Genomic DNA, 13,299 nt, shown 5'->3' with positions numbered 1-13,299 from the left:
TTCCGGGAGCCTGTCGGCTTCCGTCGGGCCAAACTCCTTGATTGGCTGCACTCCGCCCCGCCCCTCCCGTCTTGCCGCTTCTTTGAGCGGAAGTTGGATCATTGAAGCGCCAAAAAAGAATTTAGAGGAAACCTGATTTTCGCTTGAGGCACGATTGCGGCGCTGTACGCTACAGATACTTTATGGAAGCTGCGGTGGGGAAACTGAGTTTCCCGAGCCGTTGAGAAAGATGGGATTCAGCACCGCGCGGGGACCACAGGAAAGCTGCGGCTGAAGAGAACCGCGGACTTGGCAGGAGCCCCCTGAAGAGCTCAGATCTCGGAGACTCTTAGTCCCGTTGTGCTTCTCTAAGGGACGGGGTGAGGGAGAATCCGGCCGGACAGATCTGCGCGTATCCTGGAGCCGGCCCAGTTGTGAACTAGAAGTTTGGGACCTCTGTCCCAAGCAAGTAAGAACTTAGCCTTAGGAGACGTAAATAAAGTAGTAAGCACAACTACCCAACTGTTATTTTTAACTCGTTCTCCGGTCCTACCTCTTACGTGTTTTGAATTTGTTACAATTCTCAGCATATTGTCTCTTTTGAGAAGGGTATGGCACGCAGCGTTGTTGAAGGAGCGCCTCAGCTTGGGAGCCTGAAAGAGTTTACCTAAGGATTTGGATAGGTTATTTTATAATGAATTGCAGTGCAGTGTACAGGTATATCTTTATTGTATACTTAGGGTATGAATCATTTTTAAGTAGACTTGTATTTTAAAAGAACGATTTTGGTTTTACAGAAAAATTGCACAAAAAGTGGATGTGACACTGCAGGATTGACTGTAAGAAGCTATGATGATGTATTCCTAGTGTCTTACAGGCCAGAATTATGTTCATCCTGTCCCGCCCTATAATAATAAGTCTCAAATACTGCGAATAAGTTTTCGTAGAGTTAATTACCTGTCCTATTTTCATTTCTGTGATGGGTACTACTTGTAAACAGGTACAGTACCTGTCCCTATTTTTTTTTTTTAATTTATTTATTATTATTAAACTTCAAGTTGTAGGGTACATGTGCACAACGTGCAGGTTTGCTACATATGTATACTTGTGCCATGTTGGTGTGCTGCACCCATCAACTCGTCATTTACATCAGGTATAACTCCCAATGCAATCCCTCCCCCCTTCCCCCTCCCCATGATAGGCCCCGGTGTGTGATGTTCCCCTTCCAGAGTCCAAGTGATCTCATTGTTCAGTTCCCACCTACGAGTGAGAACATGCGGTGTTTGGTTTTCTGTTCTTGTGATAGTTTGCTAAGAATGATGGTTTCCAGCTGCATCCATGTCCCTACAAAGGACACAAACTCATCCTTTTTTATGGCTGCATAGTATTCCATGGTGTATATGTGCCACATTTTCTTAATCCAATCTGTCACTGATGGACATTTGGGTTGATTCCAAGTCTTTGCTATTGTGAATAGTGCTGCAATAAACATACGTGTGCATGTGTCCTTATAGCAGCATAATTTATAATCCTTTGGGTATATACCCAGTAATGGGATGGCTGGGTCATATGGTACATCTAGTTCTAGATCCTTGAGGAATCGCCATACTGTTTTCCATAATGGTTGAACTAGTTTACACTCCCACCAACAGTGTAAAAGTGTTCCTATTTCTCCACATCCTCTCCAGCACCTGTTGTTTCCTGACTTTTGAATGATCGCCATTCTAACTGGTGTGAGATGGTATCTCATTGTGGTTTTGATTTGCATTTCTCTGATGGCCAGTGATGATGAGCATTTTTTCATGTGTCTGTTGGCTGTATGAATGTCTTCTTTTGAGAAATGTCTGTTCATATCCTTTGCCCACTTTTGGATGGGGTTGTTTGTTTTTTTCTTGTAAATTTGTTTGAGTTCTTTGTAGGTTCTGGATATTAGCCCTTTGTCAGATGAGTAGATTGCAAAAATTTTCTCCCATTCTGTAGGTTGCCTGCTCACTCTGATGGTAGTTTCTTTTGCTGTGCAGAAGCTCTTTAGTTTGATGAGATCCCATTTGTCAATTTTGGCTTTTGCTGCCGTTGCTTTTGGTGTTTTAGACATGAAGTCTTTGCCCATGCCTATGTCCTGAATGGTACTACCTAGGTTTTCCTCTAGGATTTTTATGGTATTAGGTCTAACATTTAAGTCTCTAATCCATCTTGAATTAATTTTCGTATAAGGAGTAAGGAAAGGATCCAGTTTCAGCTTTCTACTTATGGCTAGCCAGTTTTCCCAGCACCATTTATTAAATAGGGAATCCTTTCCCAATTTCTTGTTTCTCTCAGGTTTGTCAAAGATCAGATGGCTGTAGATGTGTGGTATTATTTCTGAGGACTCTGTTCTGTTCCATTGGTCTATATCTCTGTTTTGGTACCAGTACCATGCTGTTTTGGTTACTGTAGCCTTGTAGTATAGTTTGAAGTCAGGTAGCGTGATGCCTCCAGCTTTGTTCTTTTGACTTAGGATTGTCTTGGAGATGCGGGCTCTTTTTTGGTTCCATATGAACTTTAAAGCAGTTTTTTCCAATTCTGTGAAGAAGCTCATTGGTAGCTTGATGGGGATGGCATTGAATCTATAAATTACCTTGGGCAGTATGGCCATTTTCACGATATTGATTCTTCCTATCCATGAGCATGGTATGTTCTTCCATTTGTTTGTGTCCTCTTTTATTTCACTGAGCAGTGGTTTGTAGTTCTCCTTGAAGAGGTCCTTTACATCCCTTGTAAGTTGGATTCCTAGGTATTTTATTCTCTTTGAAGCAATTGTGAATGGAAGTTCATTCCTGATTTGGCTCTCTGTTTGACTGTCACTGGTGTATAAGAATGCTTGTGATTTTTGCACATTAATTTTGTATCCTGAGACTTTGCTGAAGTTGCTGATCAGCTTAAGGAGATTTTGGGCTGAGACAATGGGGTTTTCTAAATATACAATCATGTCATCTGCAAACAGGGACAATTTGACTTCTTCTTTTCCTAACTGAATCCCCTTGATTTCTTTCTCTTGCCTGATTGCCCTAGCCAGAACTTCCAACACTATGTTGAATAGGAGTGGTGAGAGAGGGCATCCCTGTCTTGTGCCAGTTTTCAAAGGGAATTTTTCCAGTTTTTGCCCATTCAGTATGATATTGGCTGTGGGTTTGTCATAAATAGCTCTTATTATTTTGAGGTACGTTCCATCAATACCGAATTTATTGAGCGTTTTTAGCATGAAGGGCTGTTGAATTTTGTCAAAAGCCTTTTCTGCATCTATTGAGATAATGATGTGGTTCTTGTCTTTGGTTCTGTTTATATGCTGGATTATGTTTATTGATTTGCGAATGTTGAACCAGCCTTGCATCCCAGGGATGAAGCCCACTTGATCATGGTGGATAAGCTTTTTGATGTGCTGCTGGATCCGGTTTGCCAGTATTTTATTGAGGATTTTTGCATCGATGTTCATCAGGGATATTGGTCTAAAATTCTCTTTTTTTGTTGTGTCTCTGCCAGGCTTTGGTATCAGGATGATGTTGGCCTCATAAAATGAGTTAGGGAGGATTCCCTCTTTTTCTATTGATTGGAATAGTTTCAGAAGGAATGGTACCAGCTCCTCCTTGTACCTCTGGTAGAATTCAGCTGTGAATCCATCTGGTCCTGGACTTTTTTTGGTTGGCAGGCTATTAATTATTGCCTCAATTTCAGAGCCTACTATTGGTCTATTCAGGGATTCAACTTCTTCCTGGTTTAGTCTTGGAAGAGTGTAAGTGTCCAGGAAATTATCCATTTCTTCTAGATTTTCCAGTTTATTTGCGTAGAGGTGTTTATAGTATTCTCTGATGGTAGTTTGTATTTCTGTGGGGTCGGTGGTGATATCCCCTTTATCATTTTTAATTGCGTCGATTTGATTCTTCTCTCTTTTCTTCTTTATTAGTCTTGCTAGTGGTCTGTCAATTTTGTTGATCTTTTCAAAAAACCAACTCCTGGATTCATTGATTTTTTGGAGGGTTTTTTGTGTCTCTATCTCCTTCAGTTCTGCTCTGATCTTAGTTATTTCTTGCCTTCTGCTAGCTTTCGAATGTGTTTGCTCTTGCTTCTCTAGTTCTTTTAATTGCGATGTTAGAGTGTCAATTTTAGATCTTTCCTGCTTTCTCTTGTGGGCATTTAGTGCTATAAATTTCCCTCTACACACTGCTTTAAATGTGTCCCAGAGATTCTGGTATGTTGTATCTTTGTTCTCATTGGTTTCAAAGAACATCTTTATTTCTGCCTTCATTTCGTTATGTACCCAGTAGTCATTCAGGAGCAGGTTGTTCAGTTTCCATGTAGTTGAGCGGTTTTGATTGAGTTTCTTAGTCCTGAGTTCTAATTTGATTGCACTGTGGTCTGAGAGACAGTTTGTTATAATTTCTGTTCTTGTACATTTGCTGAGGAGTGCTTTACTTCCGATTACGTGGTCAATTTTGGAGTAAGTACGATGTGGTGCTGAGAAGAATGTATATTCTGTTGATTTGGGGTGGAGAGTTCTATAGATGTCTATTAGGTCTGCTTGCTGCAGAGATGAGTTCAATTCCTGGATATCCTTGTTAACTTTCTGTCTCGTTGATCTGTCTAATGTTGACAGTGGAGTGTTGAAGTCTCCCATTATTATTGTATGGGAGTCTAAGTCTCTTTGTAAGTCTCTAAGGACTTGCTTTATGAATCTGGGTGCTCCTGTATTGGGTGCATATATATTTAGGATAGTTAGCTCTTCCTGTTGAATTGATCCCTTTACCATTATGTAATGTCCTTCTTTGTCTCTTTTGATCTTTGATGGTTTAAAGTCTGTTTTATCAGAGACTAGTATTGCAACCCCCGCTTTTTTGTGTTCTCCATTTGCTTGGTAAATCTTCCTCCATCCCTTTATTTTGAGCCTATGTATGTCTCTGCGTGTGAGATGGGTCTCCTGAATACAGCAGACTGATGGGTCTTGACTCTTTATCCAGTTTGCCAGTCTGTGTCTTTTAATTGGAGCATTTAGTCCATTTACATTTAAGGTTAAGATTGTTATGTGTGAACTTGATCCTGCCATTATGATATTAACTGGTTATTTTGCTCGTTAGTTGATGCAGTTTCTTTCTAGCCTTGATGGTCTTTACATTTTGGCATGTTTTTGCAATGGCTGGTACCGGTTGTTCCTTTCCATGTTTAGTGCTTCCTTCAGGGTCTCTTGTAAGGCAGGCCTAGTGGTGACAAAATCACTAAGCATTTGCTTATCTGTAAAGGATTTTATTTCTCCTTCACTGATGAAACTTAGTTTGGCTGGATATAAAATTCTGGGTTTAAAATTCTTTTCTTTAAGAATGTTGAATATTGGCCCCCACTCTCTTCTGGCTTGAAGAGTTTCTGCCGAGAGATCTGCTGTTAGTCTGATGGGCTTCCCTTTGTGGGTAACCCGACCTTTCTCTCTGGCTGCCCTTAAGATTTTTTCCTTCATTTCAACTTTGGTGAATCTGGCAATTATGTGTCTTGGAGTTGCTCTTCTCGAGGAGTATCTTTGTGGCGTTCTCTGTATTTCCTGGATTTGAATGTTGGCCTGCCCTACTAGGTTGGGGAAGTTCTCCTGGATGATATCCTGAAGAGTGTTTTCCAACTTGGTTCCATTTTCCCCGTCACTTTCAGGCACCCCAATCAGACGTAGATTTGGTCTTTTTACATAATCCCATACTTCTTGCAGGCTTTGTTCATTTCTTTTTCTTCTTTTTTCTTTAGGTTTCTCTTCTCGCTTCATTTCATTCATTTGATCCTCCATCGCTGACATTCTTTCTTCCAGTTGATCGAGACGGTTACTGAAACTTGTGCATTTGTCACGTATTTCTCGTGCCATGGTTTTCGTCTCTTTCATTTCGTTTGTGAGCTTCTCTGCATTAATTACTCTAGCCATCAATTCTTCCACTTTTTTTTCAAGATTTTTAGTTTCTTTGCGCTGGGTACGTAATTCCTCCTTTAGCTCTGAGAAATTTGATGGACTGAAGCCTTCTTCTCTCATCTCGTCGAAGTCATTCTCCGTCCAGCTTTGATCCGTTGCTGGCGATGAGCTGCGCTCCTTTGCCGGGGGAGATGCGCTCTTATTTTTTGAATTTCCAGCTTTTCTGCCCTGCTTTTTCCCCATCTTTGTGGTTTTATCTGCCTCTGGTCTTTGATGATGGTGATGTACTGATGGGGTTTTGGTGTAGGTGTCCTTCCTGTTTGATAGCTTTCCTTCTAACAGTCAGGATCCTCAGCTGTAGGTTGTAGCTGTAGGAGATTGCTTGAGGTCCACTCCAGACCCTGTTTGCCTGGGTATCAGCAGCAGAGGCTGCAGAAGATAGAATATTTCTGAACAGCGAGTGTACCTGTCTGATTCTTGCTTTGGAATCTTCCTCTCAGGGGTGTACTCCACCCTGTGAGGTGTGGGGTGTCAGACTGCCCCTAGTGGGGGATGTCTCCCAGTTAGGCTACTCAGGGGTCAGGGACCCACTTGAGCAGGGAGTCTGTCCCTTCTCAGATCTCAACCTCCGTGTTGGGAGATCCACTGCTCTCTTCAAAGCTGTCAGACAGAGTCGTTTGCGTCTGCAGAGCTGCTGCGTTTGTTATTATTTACTGTGCCCTGTCCCCAGAGGTGGAGTCTACAGAGACAGGCAGGTTTCCTTGAGCTGCTGTGAGCTCCACCCAGTTCGAGCTTCCCAGCAGCTTTGTTTACCTACTTAAGCCTCAGCAATGGCGGGCGCCCCTCCCCCAGCCTCGCTGCTGCCTTGCCGGTAGATCACAGACTGCTGTGCTAGCAATGAGGGAGGCTCCGTGGGTGTGGGACACTCCCGGCCAGGTGTGGGATATGATCTCCTGGTGTGCCTGTCTGCTTAAAGCGCAGTATTGGGGTGGGAGTTACCCGATTTTCCAGGTGTTGTGTGTCTCAGTTCCCCTGGCTAGGAAAAGGGATTCCCTTCCCCCTTGCGCTTTCCAGGTGAGGCAATGCCTCGCCCTGCTTCAGCTCTCGCTGGTCGGGCTGCAGCAGCTGACCAGCACCGATCGTCTGGCACTCCCCAGTGAGATGAACCCAGTACCTCAGTTGAAAATGCAAAAATCGCCGGTCTTCTGTGTCGCTCGTGCTGGGAGTTGGAGACTGGAGCTGTTCCTATTCGGCCATCTTGCTCCGCCCCCCACCTGTCCTTATTTTTAACCTAGGAGCGTCTAGTATACTTAAACCATATTTAATAGTTATTAAACTATTATGGTATACCTTAAAAAGCGATAGAGATTAGAAACTTAACTTGGATCTTGTATCACAGGTGCACAACTTTGCAAGCCTGTTTGCTAGTCTTGAACCTAGAATACATTAATTTTTCCTTTTTTATTACATTAATACATTTTTAGGAGCACTTTTCCTTATAGTTTTGGTGAAGACCTTTTTAATATCTGTCTTTTAGGAGAGATGAATAGAGAGTATAGAGGCAGAGGATTTGGACGAGGAAGATTTCAAAGCTGGAAAAGAGGAAGAGGTGGCGGGAACTTCTCAGGAAAATGGAGAGAAAGAGGACACAGACCTGATCTGAGTAAAACCACAGGAAAACATACTTCTGGTAGGTGAGGTCAATGATTGATGAATTTTTTTCACTTAATGAAGGAAGCAATTCGTGTCTATCATACAAGGCGGTTTATCTCATACTTCGGTTTGTCTTTTATTTCATGCTACTCCTTAGTAAGTATTTGAACATCGACGTCCCAGATTCTTACTCAAACCTCTAATTTGTATATTCTATTAATGAGAGTCTCATTTGGAAAGAGAAGCACATTGGAAAAATGTTGACTCTGTTTCTACCAACCTAGTATTTTATTTTTTTCAGAACAAACCCCACAGTCTTTGCTTTCAACAAAGACCCCACAGTCAATGCAGTCAACATTGGATCAGCTCATACCATATAAAGGCTGGAAGCTTTATTTCTCTGAAGGTAGGGTTAAAAAAGTGCTAAAAAGCACCATAAATCATATTTTCTTAACTTGTCTTTGGATGCTATATCTTGTATTACTATAATTCACTTACTAACATATACCTGCTTTAATCTTAGTTCACCCAAACAATTAAATGATGTTTATGTTTCAAAAGCATTTTAGACTTTGTATCAGTCAGGAAAGCAGAAACCATAGGGATATTTCAAAAAGGGGACTTAATACAAGAAATTGGATACAAAATTGGAAGACTGAAAGAGTAGAAAGGAAATATTGAGGTAACCCCCCAGAAAGTAGTAACTTGAGGAAGCAGCAACCATCCTTATAGCTAAGAGAATAAAAGAAGTTCTGAGGTTACCAGAATGTGGGAATTCAAAGGTTGGAGAGGTCACAGCATAGCTGTTATTTTGACTTTTGAGGGGCACCCTACAAACCTATGCTTAGACTTCTGAAGGCTACCTTACAGAGCTGTACTCAGACCACTAAGGCATATGAAGGTGCTTGCCACTGGTAACTGAGGGGGCATGACTCAGTGGTGCTTGGAACTGGAGGCTAGCACTATCGTTATCTTATGCAGCTGCAGAGATGCTGAAAAAAATTGCAAACAATAATAAATTCCTTTCTCTCTTCCTGCCACCTTCTACACTCTAAAGTGCCTTCAACTGGCAGAATTTAAAGAGAATCTGAGACATATAGGGTACAGATCTGAATTATAGCATCACAGAGCAGAAAGAACTGGGCTTGAAATCAAGGAACAATAACAAATAGAGCTTTGTGTAGAAACACAGGTAAGGAATCTCCCTTTGATAATTAAGAATACCAGTTAACCTACATCAGTCTGTATAGGTGCAGGGAACTGTCTTTTCTGTGCTCTTAAAATACCCATTTGTTTCTTAGGTCTCATAAGGGGTGTGTGTGTGTATACTTTTTTTTTAATCACTAGATTGTTGAGGTCCAGGACCCTCCCGTACCAGGCACTCAGTAGTCATTTTGTGAATGAATAGAATACTTTACAAGTGTTTTCTTTATTGGAAACCTGTTCTTTTTTTTCCTTCAGTAGAATCTGTTTCATGTGATCACCGGCACTCACATTGTTCCCCTGGCAGGTAGCTCAGAACACTATAAGTGATTTTTGGACAGTCCTAAAGATGGAGTTCAAGTGGTGCTTTAGCCTTCACCATCTGTTCTTCCAAGCTACTTTATTGTACTGTTCTTCTGTGAGAGACATATTTGAAAATGTAGAACTTTAGAGTGTAAAAAAAAAAAATGCTTTTCAGTTTGGCCACCACGGCCAAGCGTTGTTGGTCTGTCTCCTGATCTCAGGAAAGACTGTGATTGTCTTCAGTTCTGTTTCAGAATAAGAGCTTAGTTTATGTGTCTGGCTTTGACTTTATTGTAATTTTTGGTTTAAGCTTATTGTCTAAATTATTTGAACTAACATGTCCTGTTAGGTGTCAAAGATGCAAAACAAAGTTTCTCAGATAGTGGGGCTTTTAGAGAGAGAAGAGTTTCTGTCTGCATTTCACGTTATGCAAACCTAAATTTGTTTTAGAATCTTAAGTTTACATTCTATACCAGTTTTTATATGAATGCAATCAAAATACAAAGCAATTAGAAAAAAATCATCTACCATGTATATAGTGCTGCTTTTGTCTCATGAAAAATACGCATGTACATGTGTGATTATAGTGCTAATGCCATATTTGTTGGATTAGTTTACAGCGATAGCTCTCCTTTGATTGAGAAGATTCAAGCATTTGAAAAATTTTTCACAAGGCATATTTATTTGTATGACAAGGTAAGATTCCTCTACAGCAAAGCTGCCAGTCGTGTGACATCTTATCAATGTATTTGAGGTACTTGTGATTATGGTCACAGGCACTGGAGTCAGACTGCGTTGGTTCAAACCTCAGTTCTGCCACTTACCGGCAGTATGGCCTTTGATTAAATCAGTTACTTCTCTGTGCCTCGCTTTTCTTTCATTTGGAGATAGAGGTATAGATACCTACCTTAAAGGATTGTTGAGAGGCATCAATACATTAATATATTTGAAATATCAGAACCATGCTTGGCACAAAGCTTATACTTTTGTGGTACTTACCATTATCACATATAAACCTTGTATGCTTTCTCAAAGTGTATAACAGAATGCTCAGTTAATGGTAATTGACTACAGAAAAGCAATTATTGTTTTCATACTTTCTGTTTTATAGGATGAAATAGAAAGAAAGGGAAGTATTTTGGTGGATTTTAAAGAACTGATAAAAGATGATGAAGTAACTAACTTGATACCAGATACAGCAAATGAACTAAGAGATGCACCTGAGAAAACTTTGGCTTGCATGGGTTTGGCAATACATCAGGTAACTATATGTCTTATGCATACTTTTGTCTAAACTTTTTTAACGTTTGCACACACATGCACACCTTGTCTAAGTTTAAAGGAAGATTTTACAGTGACTGTACCTTCTATAGGAGATACTTAGCTTTTACGAAAAGATGTTGGCTAGAATTGAGAGGTTGCAATTCCATTCTGAAAGATACCATTCATTCTATATACAACAGCTTATGTAATGAAATATTTACTTCTAACTCATTTGGATTTGCTTAATCTTGCTAAAGACTGTGCAGAAATTAAACCTCCTTTCAAGAAGTTATACAGTCTCATAGGGAAGATAAGACAAGGAATCATGGTGTTATCAGTTATGAACTTAGAGCAAAAAAGAGCAACCTTAGATTTAGGTTCTGTGGCATGAGGCAAACCACTGAGTGTCCCTGTATGTCAAATGTGAATAACAATTTGTACTGTGCCTGCCTGAGTTTTTTTCAGGGTCAGGTAATACAACGTATATGAAAACATTTTAAATTTTTTAAATTTTTAAAATTTATTTTTTATTTATTTTTTTGAGGTGGAGTCTCGCTCTGTTGCCAGGCTGGAGTGCAGTGGCACGATTTCGGCTCACTGCAACCTCTGCCTCCCGGGTTCAAGTGATTCTTTTGCCTCAGCCTCCCAAGTAGCTGGGACTACAGGTGTGCACCACCATGCCCAGATAAGTTTTGGATTTTTAGTAGAGATGGGATTTCACCATGTTGGCCAGGGATGGTCTCGATCTCTTGACCTTGTGATCCACCTGCCTCGGCCTCCCAGAGTGCTAGGATTACAGGCATGAGCCACTGTGCCCGGCCAAAAACATTTTTGAGGCTAGCCAGCAGATAAATGCTTCAAGGTAATGTGTAGTAAATCTCAGGACAGGCATACACAAAGTGCTGGGGCATTCAGAGGGGCATTCTCCTACCTCTTACATGTGCTATTCATTCAACGTAGAATCCCCTTCCCCTCACATAGACAGATTATTTGGGCCTAGCTCAGTTGTCTCTCTGTAAAACCTTTCTCGTGACAACTTTTCAAAACTTGCATGGTATTTTGTCTGTACATCTTTATGGTCCTTATAACAATTAACAGCTATATATATGCATCTTATTTTGCCTCTTAGGTTGTCAGCAAACTGCGGTACACAAGTGGTATTAAATGTTTATTTGTTTATTTATTTTGAAATGGAGTTTTGCTCTTGTTGCCCAGGCTGGAGTGCAATGGTGTCATCTTGGCTCACTGCAACCTCTGCCTCCTGGGTTTAAGCGAGTCTCCTGCCTCAGCCTCCCAAGTAGCTGAGATTATAGGCATGCACCACCACGCTCAGCTGATTTTTGTATTTTTAGTAGAGATGGGGTTTCACCATGTTGGTCGGGCTGGTCTCAAACTCCTGACCTCAGGTGATCCACCCACTTCGGTCTCCCAAAGTGCTGGGGTGACAGGTGTGAGCCACCGTGCCCAGCCTGTTTATATTATTTAATGTTAAATGCCAAGGGAGTGAGTATTAGATATTTTAAAGGCCATTTTTATTTTCTCTGTCTTGACTGATCAGTGAATATAGAGAAATAGGAATGCATTTTTTTTTTTTTTAATTAGAATCGAGGTGATGGTTTTGGGGACTGCTATAAGGGCTTTTAATGCTAGGTTTAGTTGGGACAGAAAGTAGCAGACTGGGATGCTGGAGTTTTTCAGTCCAAGGACAGCAAAATCCAAAGTAAAACATCCACTATAAAGTAAGTAGTCATAATTAAATATTAGATTTTTAAAGGGCTGTTAAAGTTTTCTGTTTTTATTCTGTTTCTGTCCATAAACTTTATATTCTGTATAAAAATAGAGTTCTGTATAAAGAGGATATTTTGTTTTCCAACTTCAGAGTAAATGTCTGTCCTGTGTAGGTATTAACTAAGGACCTTGAAAGGCATGCAGCTGAGTTACAAGCCCAGGAAGGATTGTCTAGTGATGGAGAAACAATGGTAAATGTGCCACATATTCATGCAAGGTGAGGAATTTGCTGTATTAAAGTATTACTTAGAATGGGACATTGAAGGCCATTTAAGAATGAGAATCCTCATTTTATAAGAACAGAGAAATTGGTAAAAAGGACGTGAGTTCCTTGCCATCTCACTGATCACACTGAAGTAAACTCGTTGAAAATTATTCAAAGACATCATGACAGATACTTCCTAAATAAGGACGAAAATGTTGATTTTCTAACCTGCAAATTTTTGTAAACATTGATTTTGGATGTGAACTCATCAAGACCCTGCTGTGTAAGTTTAATAATCCATGTATGGGTTGAGTATTCCTAATCTGAAAATCTGAAATCTGAAATGCTCCAAAATTCAAAACTTTGAGCCCTGACACGACACTGAAAGGAAATGTTCATTGGAGCATTTCAGATTTTTGAATTAGGGATACTCAACTAGTAATATTGCAAATATTTGAAAGTCCAAAAAATCCAAAATACTTCTGGTCCCACACATTTTGGATAAGGGATATACTCAGTCTGTAATATACAAAGTGGTGTGTATTTTGTTCAATTATTAGGTTTCTGTTAGATACAAGGGAATAAATGAAATTATTTTGTTTTTCTTGAATTCATCCTTATGATTTTAAATTCATTAGCAGAATTCATTATAAGGTAATCATCGGAGTTTTGTTTTTCTTTTCCAGAATTTATAGAAGGCAATCTCCTAGCAGTTCTTTAAAAAGAACTTAGAAACCCAAAGGTTTTTGAATCTATAGATTTTCCTTTTGGCATTATTTTTTTCCTTAAAATTTTTTTTTCTTTTTTCTTGAGAACAGCCTGTGAGATAAGAGGAAAAAGGAAGATTTAGTGTTGTTTCTTTCTAAGAATGGTTTGGCTGGGCATGGTGGCTCACGCCTATAATCCCAGCACTGGGAGTCCAAGGCAGGCAGATCACTAGGTCAAGAGATCGAGACCATCTTGGCCAACATAGTGAAACCCCATCTCTACT

General features: G+C 40.2%; 1 protein-coding gene across 2 annotated transcripts in view; it reads left to right on the top strand.

Moving 5' to 3' along the window:
• The first annotated feature begins 115 nt into the window (after nt 1-115).
• MCM8 (minichromosome maintenance 8 homologous recombination repair factor) overlaps nt 116-13,299 on the top strand; it is a 49,333-nt gene continuing 36,149 nt past the window's right edge. For both annotated transcript variants that reach the window (XM_008018739.3, XM_008018729.3), the window contains exons 1-6: nt 116-448; nt 7,431-7,583; nt 7,848-7,952; nt 9,666-9,748; nt 10,164-10,313; nt 12,217-12,320. In XM_008018739.3, the coding sequence (XP_008016930.2) occupies nt 7,436-7,583; nt 7,848-7,952; nt 9,666-9,748; nt 10,164-10,313; nt 12,217-12,320 (590 nt within the window). In that variant the 5' untranslated portion in view covers nt 116-448; nt 7,431-7,435. The remainder of the gene's footprint in view (nt 449-7,430; nt 7,584-7,847; nt 7,953-9,665; nt 9,749-10,163; nt 10,314-12,216; nt 12,321-13,299) is intronic.

Source organism: Chlorocebus sabaeus, chromosome 2 (assembly GCF_047675955.1).
Source record: "Chlorocebus sabaeus isolate Y175 chromosome 2, mChlSab1.0.hap1, whole genome shotgun sequence".
NCBI lineage: Eukaryota > Metazoa > Chordata > Mammalia > Primates > Cercopithecidae > Chlorocebus > Chlorocebus sabaeus.
Note: the sequence above shows the minus strand (reverse complement) of the source record. Positions and strands in the feature narration are given on the sequence as shown.